We start from the raw sequence: 9849 nt of genomic DNA on the forward strand, positions 1-9849 counted from the left end.
ACCATGCAGGTTCCACTATGTCTTTCCTGTTGTTGTTGTTGTTGTTGTTTTTTTTGCAACTATAAACCCACGGTAATCCAGCTCATTGTAGGGTGGTAGGTAGCCCGGGCCTACGTACTGCCGGCCCACCCACCCTCTCTCCAACTTCAGTTCCCATCTTGCCTCAAATTCTCATCTCTCTCGATCCACCCCAGGTTCTCCATCTCCACCACAGTGCAGTAAATGAACTCTTAACCCAATCAATCCGGGGATCAATCTCTGTCATTTTAGATTTCTTTGGCTATTCAAAAATAGCAGATCTACAAGCTCATAGCGCGGCACCGAGTGCCGCGCTATGAGCTTGTAGATCTGCTATTTTTGAAAAATCGTGAAAATTTGTGCAAATCTTTGAATATATATATATTTTTAAAGCGAACATTTTTAACTCAAATCTTTGCTTCTGGGGGTCCCTGGAACAACATATTTTACAAATGTTCTCTTAAAAAAAACTTTTTTGCAGATCTACAAGCTCATAGCGTGCCGCGCTATGAGCTTGTATATCTGCTATTTTTTAATAGCCAAATAAATCTAAAATGACAGAGATGCGTTCCCGGATTGAATGGGTTAATACTTTGGCCTTGTGCTATTTGCGTTCCGCCCCGTCCTTCAGTAGCTCCTCTCCATTCACCCTCCACCTCTCTCTCTCTCTCTCTCTCTCTCTCTCTCTCTCTCTCTCTCTCTCTCTCTCTCTCCCCATGCACCCCCCACTCCACCATCATCCCTCTCCTCTAACCGTAGCCCAGGTTCTCCATCTCGTTCCTGTATCTTAGCTCTGACACTTTAGCCTTGTGCTGCTTGCTCTCCAGGTGCAGTCTGAAGTCGCCCTCCTGTTCGGCTCCGCAGTTGCACATGGAGCAGTAGAATTGCCCGCTGGGCGTCACGCACATGGCCAGGTCCCTGGGGATCCGCTGCCTCGGTCTGGGGTTGTAGTAAGGCCCTGAGGGGAGAGGGGGAAGAAAGGGAGAAGAAGAGAAGAGGAGTGTGTGAGAGAGAGAGAGAAAATAAGATGAGAGTCAGCTTTTACTTTCTCAATAATGCCAGGTCAGTCTAAAAAAGCACCTCTAGCAGCCCCTAGAGGCTGTGCTGACCCTTACACACAGCGGTCACTGTTGAAGGGTGCAGTAAAACCAAGTACATTTACTCAAGTACTGTACTTAAGTACAATTTCTAGGTACTTTTACTTTACTGGAGTATTTCCTGTTTTCTGTACTTTTACTCCTACTCCACTACATCTCTGAGGCAAATATTGTACTTTTACTCCACTATAATTATTTGAAAACTTTAGTTACAAGTTACTTTGGAGATATAAATTATTACATTATAAAACATACATTGACCACTTTAGCCCTATTTTATACCTAGGCTATTTGCAAACATTTTAGTACTTTTACTTTTGGTACTTTAAGTACATTTTGATACCAATACTTTTACTTGTAACAGAGTACTTTTACTTAAGTAAAACATTTGAGTACTTTTTCCACCACTGAGCAAAACGAAAAGAAAGGCCATGGGGTCACCAAAACCAGTAGGGTTCATCCTGCCATCTGTTTATTCGATTTTTAGATATAATTGTGTGCAAAGTTGGAATTTAGACCAGCGGGTGGCACTAGATGACTAAGGTCATGGGGTCACTCAAAAGGCTAGGGGTCATCCTTCAGGGAGCATGATGAACGCACTCAGCAAATCCCATGGCAATCCAGCCAGTAATTCTCAAAAATAACTTTTTTTGGGGAACAGACAGATGGACGGACTGACCCTGCTTCTAAAAATAAACACAATGAGAAACGACGGGGCAGATGCAGGACTCTAATCCAGAGTGTTTTAACGTTGGTGCAAAAAGGAAATACCTTACTGAATTAGCAAGTTTGGAGCATATGAAAGCAAGAGAGAGAGCATCAGAGACTGTGCGTGCGTGCGTGCGTGCGTGCGTGCGTGCGTGCGTGCGTGCGTGCGTGCGTGCATGTGTGTGAGAGAGATTATGTCCATGACATAGAGATCAACATTGGAGCCAAGTCTGACATCCACACTGGAGGCGTACTGATTATTTGTGTATCCTGAGATCCACATAATTTCCTAGTTTTTTAAAAAGAATATTTGCAATACCACAGGCTCATGGTAAGAAATGACGATGACGATGGCTTCATCCCTGCAGTCTCTATAACCACCAACAGGCTCAGGAAACAAGAAGACGGGGTCTAATAGCGGCAATATCTCGACAGCATTGCAAATGAGGGTAAACATCAATGCTCTTTTTGAGAATAAATAAAGGTTTCAATCAATGTCAGTCATCTCTCCATGGATATTTTGGCAACATTTCAGCCCAATCTGATCCCTATCTTCTAGTCTATAGTATAAAATAAAGTACATAAACATGTGTTTGCCATTCTTTGTCCCGTCTGGGATCCTGATATCCTCACATTCTGACGGTGGTCACCTTACTCTCCATCTCATTGATACTGGATTCATGGAGGTTTAATGCACCGTAGACCTCCCTGACAGTGACGGCCTGTCTGTGTTGAGCCCAAAGACATCATCTTGGCTCTGAACTCAGTTTCTTGTTCGATTTCATGACATGACATGCCCAACTCGGCTTTAATTAGCTTAGAGAAGAGCGTTCCCCTCTGGTTGTTGTGCAGGTGATGACGGATTTGTATGGTGCTACTGTAGCATTAGCCTAATGAAGTGAGAGTGAAACTTTAGACAAGGCTAGCATTAACTATGAGCTTTTGTTGGAGTGCAGGGCTAGCCAAACTTCATGCCACAACTTTGTCCGACTTCTCGGATTTACTCGTGATTACCTGCACAAAATGGTTCTGCAATGTGTAGGCAACCAAGTTATGCCACCAGAATATCAAAATGTACTGAAATGATCTACTCTACCGGGGGTGAAAACCATGAAGTCCACTTAATCCAGCAGGCAGACAAAGACATTGATGGACACCTCTGCAACTTTTTGCTAAATTGAATTTGTACCTTTTATTCTATTGTGTGTACTTTTGTGTGTGTGTGTGTGCGTGCATGCATGCGTGCGTGCGTGCGTGCGTGCGTGCGTGCGTGCGTGCGTGTGTGTGTGTGTGTGTGTATAGTATATCCACTTGATGTCAGTAGGATAAGATCTGATACTATACTATATCAATTAACATGCCTGCGTCCATCCACACACACACACACACGCACACACACACGAACACACACGCGCACGCGCACACACACACACACACACACGCACATACACACACACACACACACACACACACCCACACACACACACACACACACACACACGCACACACACACACACACACACAAGAGGTACAAATTCAATTTATCAGAAAGTTACAGAGGTGTCCATCAATGTCTTTGTCTGTCCCTTTGTTACTCTCTCTCTCGCTCTCCTCAAGTGACTCTCTCTCTCTCTGTGTCTCATTCCCTCGGGGATGTAGAGGTGTTGAAAGAAGAGACAGGGCAGCCTGTCATGTCGGCCTGCCTGTGACTGATGTTTCCACTGCCGTGCCACCACCATAGAACACAACATAGAAACACAGCTGCTGTCAGAGTGGTAAGCTGGGTGTGACTGGCTAAACACCTGGTTACATTACCAACCTGGCTGTCTGCCTGGCTCACTGATTGGCTGGCTGAACAGCCTCCCACTACTGGCATTGATATTGGAATTCTACAGTACAGTTACAGTAAACACTATATGATATGTTAAACAAACATGGACCAAATCATTTCAGGATCAAAGGATCTTGAATTCTGACTTAAAATGCTTCCGTGTGGTAAGATACCGTATAGGAGCGTCTGGAGGGATTCAAACACAAGTGAATTAATTATTATTATATATTTTTAAAAGGATCCCTGGCTAATAAGCCAAATACACCTTATTCTAATTGCTCTCTATAGCTAAAATTAAAAAACACATCTTTTACTCAAGAGGGACAATGCCTGTCACAAGTTGATGATGTAATTTGTCCATGTTTGGTCCAACCCTAAGGAATGTTAGGTCTTAATAAAAAAAATACTTAATACTTCCTAAGGTTAATATGAGCATCAAAACAATATTTAATTTTGTATTTTATTTGCACATGCATTCCATACATTCCATTGGGCTGGACCACACACAAGTCAAATTACATCATCAACTTGCGACGGGCATTGTCCCTCTTGATTAAAACTGAACTATTTATTAAATATTTAAGGTGTTTTTAATTTGTTGCGAACACGGAAGGAGGCGCGGCGAAGCCGACCAAGTGGAGCTTACTATGCAACCCTGCTCAGGTTGTGTGTGTGTGTGTGTGTGTGTGTGTCTGTCTGTGTGTCTGTCTGTGTTCATGCTCTCATAATGCTCTGATTACAATGCACAACAGCCTGCTCTGATTACAATGCACAACAGCCTGCAACACACACACACACACACACACACACAATGTCAATGTTCTCTCCCCATCACGGTGAAATAACACGGATTACAAGTCCGTAAATACACAATATTTTCGAGCTGCGTTCGCTTCCAGCGTTCGCGCGTCTTACTTGTAATTTTAGTTATAGAGGGCAAATATAATGTATTAAAGGGGAATACCACTCATTTCCAACATTGAACTATGTCTTTGATACACCTACATACAGCTGTGTGGAAATAAGAAAAAAGCCCCCCCCCCCCCTTCTACAGTATGTTGCCTAGAACTGGATAATTGAATGAGGTCATGTGATCAGTGACATACAGTACGCAAGGTGTACTTTTGGCTACGCCCCCTCGGCCAGGGGGGAGGCTTTTTTCTTATTTCCACACAACAGCTCTAAGGTGTATTAAAGACATAGTTCAATGTTGAAAATGAGTGGTATTCCCCTTTAAGGCATATCAGGGATCATTTTAAGGTTATTTTTGGCAGTTTTTGCTTTAGTTGGATTCCTTTACAAACTGGCTGTGCCAGCACCTGCTGTGTTATTCTTTTATTTCACTTTATTACAGCTGTAATCAATAACTTATTTCAATGAATAAAACATTTCAGTTTTAGTATGTTAATGAAATATAACTAGTTCATCTGCAGTGGTTGGAGGTTTTCTCCCTACTCTTACATTGAGAAAGTTTGACTCCGGTGTCAGGTAGGAGTAGGACACCTCCTCGTTGTACTACTGTAGTACTGCCTGAAGTTCATAAAGAAATATCTCCCCTGACCAAGCAGGGATACCTCATTGGTAGAGTGGTAGAACCCTGGTTTGAATCTCGGAGAGGACATGGAAGTTATGAATTGCACCTTTAAATTAAATGTATTTCAGTTATTGCTTACCTGGCATCGCCATAGGCATCATCTGTAGGCTACGGCGGTTCTTTACTAGCCTGTACTCACTGCCGTCCTTCCTATTTCTCCGCTGGTTTGTCTCGCTGCTTTCCCTGAAACACAGACATGGCTCAAGATTAATATACATGTTTTTTTTTGTGTCATTTTTAGATGAATATGCCAAAAGAAAAACAGATTTCTAAATCCAAGTACCCCCTTTACCCAACAAAAACATTTCGCTTGGACAACTGCAAGAGAAAACCATATCTAGCGAATGGCGCTATAAATGAACGATAACCCACCTATATTGAAGAGTATAACATATTGTTTTAGTGAATCCAGTTTTGATGTCAATGTGTTCAAAATAGACAGTTGTGCTCGTCAAAGATTATTATTTGTACACTTTACACATCAGCAGGTTTACAAAGTTTGTGTTTATCATTAAACATAACAGTAATTATTTTTATTTTTTTCCAGTTTCCACTTTCCACATGCTCCTATTTGAGAAGCACTGCCCCATTCAGCCATCATTGTGCTGTTGTATTGTAAAACATGTGCTTCTAATGCATGGCTGTGTGAGATGAGGTCTCTGCAAACTGCAATTCAGCGTCTTTTACCCAAAACTTACGTGTTATTAGTGTTGTGCTGAGCCTCAGCCAACCGTAACCTCTTAGCGTGGTTTTTGCCCTGGTAATGGGCCTGTGCTACCGCTGGCGAACTAAAGGAGGCGTCGCACAGCTTGCAGTAGTCATTCTCTGTGGCCAAAATAACTCTGGCGGCCCCTTTATAAAGTGCCTGGAGAGAGAGAGAGAGAGAGAGAGAGAGAGAGAGAGAGAGAGAGAGAGAGAGAGAGAGAGAGAGAGAGAGAGGTGTTAGGGACTAGGCGATGAGAGGGACTAGGGGAGAAGGGGATCAAATGCAATGAATGGAAGAGGGATCATTCTGGTGTTCCTTGAACAGGGGGTCTGGGATCCCTAGGGGGGTCCTCAGAGTCTGGCAAATCTGTGTGTGATTTTTACATTAACCACTTCAACCCAGCATCCCTATTCTGGGGAGAACTTTAGCCAAAAATAGCAGATACAAGCACACAACGCCTCGCAGAGGTTTGGTGTAGAGGGGGGAAAAAAGAGCAGAACGAGTACAGAGTGAAAGGTCAAGTTTGCTTAGTATTGACGGTGTAAGTGCCACATTAACAAGAATCCAACAGAACACTGATGATAGTGCTGTCAAACAAGTCTATGAAATTTATGGGGAAAAAAACCATATACAATATATAATGGGGGTCCCTGCTCTTTCTCTCAGCCAGGTCCTTTCAGGACCTTGGCCTGAAAAAGTTGAAGATCTCTGCTATAGATTATGGACCAGCTCACCCTTTTCCTCAACCATGTCCCAGGAATGCGTTACCTCTGCTTGGATGTGTAGCAGAATGGCTCACAGCCTCAGACTGATGACATTAAAGTCTAATATCTCCCCCAGATTATAAAGAAATCCCTTTGGTCTAGCGCAGGGGTCTTCAACGTTTTCAGGCCAAGGACCCCTTAACTGAGAGAGAGATGAAGCAGGGACCCCCCACTACATGTTGTATAAAATCATGTTGCATATCAAACATTTTCATAGATAGCTTCATAGACGTGTATGTGTATTTTCAGACAGTTGACCACCCTCAATACTTAGAAAACGTGTACCTGGTCTGCTCTTTTTTTCCCCCTACCCCAAACTTCTTTTCTGAAAATAGCAGATATACAAGCTCAAAACGCCTTGCGCTGCGAGGCGTTGTGAGCTTGTAGATCTGCTATTTTCGGCTAACGTTCCCCTCAGAATAAAGTGGTTAATGTAAAAAAAAAGAAGTTCCGATCACACAAAGATTTTGGCGGCCCCCTGTAGTAACTCTGAGGACCCCCTAGGGGTCCCGGACCCCCTGTTGAAGACCCCTGGTCTAGCGGTTAAGATGTTGGCTTTCTACGAGGGATACCCGGGGTTTGAATCCCGGGCGTTACAGATGCAATGCAGTCCTCCTTTTTTTTGGTGCAATTTCTTTGCCCCATTGCTCTGAGTTTGGGCCTCACCTGTCTGCTCGCGTCACTGTCATTGGGCCCTGCACTGAGCGCCGTCTGGCTGACTGTCTCCAGCGCCTCTGATGGGATCCTGATGGCTGGTGGCTGCTGACTGCCTGCATAGAAATTTCTCAGCTTCTTACTGTGGTTCTTTCCCTAGAGAAAAAAAAGAGAGAGTGAGAAACACAGACAGACAGACAGACATGGAGAGAGGAGAAGAGCAGAGAAAGGAGGAAAGGACAGGCGAGGAGAAAGGGATGTGAGAAGAGGGATAAAGAAACCACGTGGCAAACCATGCGGGTCACACGCATTGGCCTGCACAGTCACATGCAATGGCACACAAACGCAACCGCCCCTCAACAACCCATTTTTGGAGCAACGTCATCAATGAAATCGATGGACAGCCATAAGTAAGTAAGCAAAAGAAGAAAGGAGAAGAGAAGGTATAGGGCAAGGGAGGACGAAAGACGAAAAAGTGACATAATTAAAGAGGACTTTCTGTATTACATATGCCCTGTTCCCTTCCATTTTAGACGGATATAATTGCAAAATAACCTTATGGTGTCATGGGTAGCAGCCTCGCAATATTACCAGAATTGCAATGTACAGTATCACTGATATATAAACATTGATGACAAAGAATATCCTCATAGCAATAGACAGAGTATGTAAATACCCTGTGCTCCTTATGATAGAATTTGACTTTTATACGCATTTTGCTACAAATAAAAGTCAATAAAGTATAATCTGGTGTGCACTAGATAATTCATCTATAGACACAATTCATGACATTCAAAACGTATTACAGGGATGACTTTTTTCGATTAATCACCCCATGGAGACTTGAATGTTTTAGCTTTAGTCGCATTCCTAAGCCAATGATTTGATGACCGGCAGCGGTTCCGCTAGGAGACACAAAGAGTCTCCTTTGTGTCTCCTACCGGAACCGCTGCCTACCGGTCCACTGGTCCTCAAATTATTGGCTTAGGAATGCGACAAAAACATGAATTCAAGTCTCCATGGGGTGACTAATCAATAGAAAAAAATATTTTTTGGGTGAACTATCCCTTTAACAGTTTGTTTGCATGCATGCAAAAATGTGCATGCTTATGATGTGCTTGTGTATGTGTGTGTGTGTGTGTGCATGCTTATGTGCGTGCGTGACTGCATGTTGTGTGTGTGTGCGTGCATGCGCGTGTTCCATCAGACCTGGTAGTGAGCTTGGGCCTGCTGAGCAGAGTTGAGGGTGACGTTGCAGAGTTTACAGTACAGAGGTTTACACAGTTCTTCCAGCCCCATGAGAGAGCCTTCCTGCTCCTCCATCATGCCCAGGGCTGAGCCCTCGTCCTGGGGCTGCTCGCTGGACGGGGCCGCCTGGGCCGGCGGCAGTGGACCGACGACGAGAGGACCGGGAACGCAGGGGCCAGAAATCAGGGCTTGGATGGAGGCCGGGATCGGCGGTCTCGGGGGTTGCAGCAGCTGTGAGAGGTCTGTGAGGGTCGGGGGTGGCGGGGGGGAGGACAGGGGGCTGGGAGGATGGGAGAATCGTCCGGGTGTGGGGTTCAAGGGTGGAGGAGGTCCCAATGGTTGTGCAAGGTCCATGGATAGTCCTAGTGCCTGCGTGGGGTCTATATGTGGAGGCCCCAAGGTTCTGTGTGCCATTGGTGGAGGTCCTAGTGGCTGTGCAGGGGCCATCGGTGGGGGCCCTAGGCTATGTGCAGGGTTAATGGGTGGGGGCCCTAGGCTATGTGCTGGGTTAATGGGTGGGGGCCCTAGGTTATGTGCTGGGTTAATGGTTGGGGGCCCTAGGTTATGTGCTGGGTTAATGGGTGGGGGCCCCACGCAATGTGCTGGGTTAATGGTTCGTGGCCCTAAGCTAGGAGCCGGGTTTATGGTCGGAGGCCCTAAACAAGCGTGCGAGGCGGGGATGTGAGGGGGCCCTAGGGATTGGGTCGGAGCCAGGGTCGGGGGTCCAATTGCCCGAGCAGGGGCCATGGCCGGGGGGCCAAGGGGCTGTGTACAGGGGGCCATGGTCATGGACAAGTGTCCCAGCTGATGCAGAGAGTCCATGTGCTGGAAGGCCTGCTGAGGGTGACTGAACAGACTGAGGGTGGGCTTCAACATGTCCTCTGGACCTGGGAAGAGGAGAGGGGGGCACCGATCAGGGCAAGAAACGATGCATACCGCTGGCTGCATACAGTACATTCAAAAACGGAGTCACTAATAAAGTGTTATAAACACAGCTTGAACCACATTCATGCACGTTTGATCAACGTTTCAATGGACCCTTTTCACAGCAGCCATTTTGACAGCTTCTTTACAGTTAAAGGGATAGTTCACCCAAAATATTACAGCAGAGTATCCGGCAGAGTATCCGGTAAGAGACTCAAAGCTGACTCTTTGTGTCTCCTACTGGAGCCGACCGCCGGTCATCATCAAATATTGTCATATTGTCATCATCATATTGGCTTAGGAGT

General features: G+C 45.2%; 1 protein-coding gene across 1 annotated transcript in view; it reads right to left on the reverse strand.

The window, feature by feature from the left end:
• Positions 1 to 767: 767 nt before the first annotated feature.
• Positions 768 to 9849, reverse strand: part of zmat3 (zinc finger, matrin-type 3) — a gene marked incomplete at both ends in the record, with an annotated part of 18407 nt that continues 9325 nt past the window's right edge. The window contains 5 exons of the mRNA XM_080430469.1: positions 768 to 976; positions 5328 to 5431; positions 5947 to 6113; positions 7385 to 7528; positions 8582 to 9507. Of these exons, the coding sequence (XP_080286595.1) occupies positions 768 to 976; positions 5328 to 5431; positions 5947 to 6113; positions 7385 to 7528; positions 8582 to 9507 (1550 nt within the window). The remainder of the gene's footprint in view (positions 977 to 5327; positions 5432 to 5946; positions 6114 to 7384; positions 7529 to 8581; positions 9508 to 9849) is intronic.

Source organism: Gymnoscopelus braueri (genome assembly GCF_963280865.1).
Source record: "Gymnoscopelus braueri genome assembly, chromosome: 6".
Taxonomy (NCBI): domain Eukaryota; kingdom Metazoa; phylum Chordata; class Actinopteri; order Myctophiformes; family Myctophidae; genus Gymnoscopelus; species Gymnoscopelus braueri.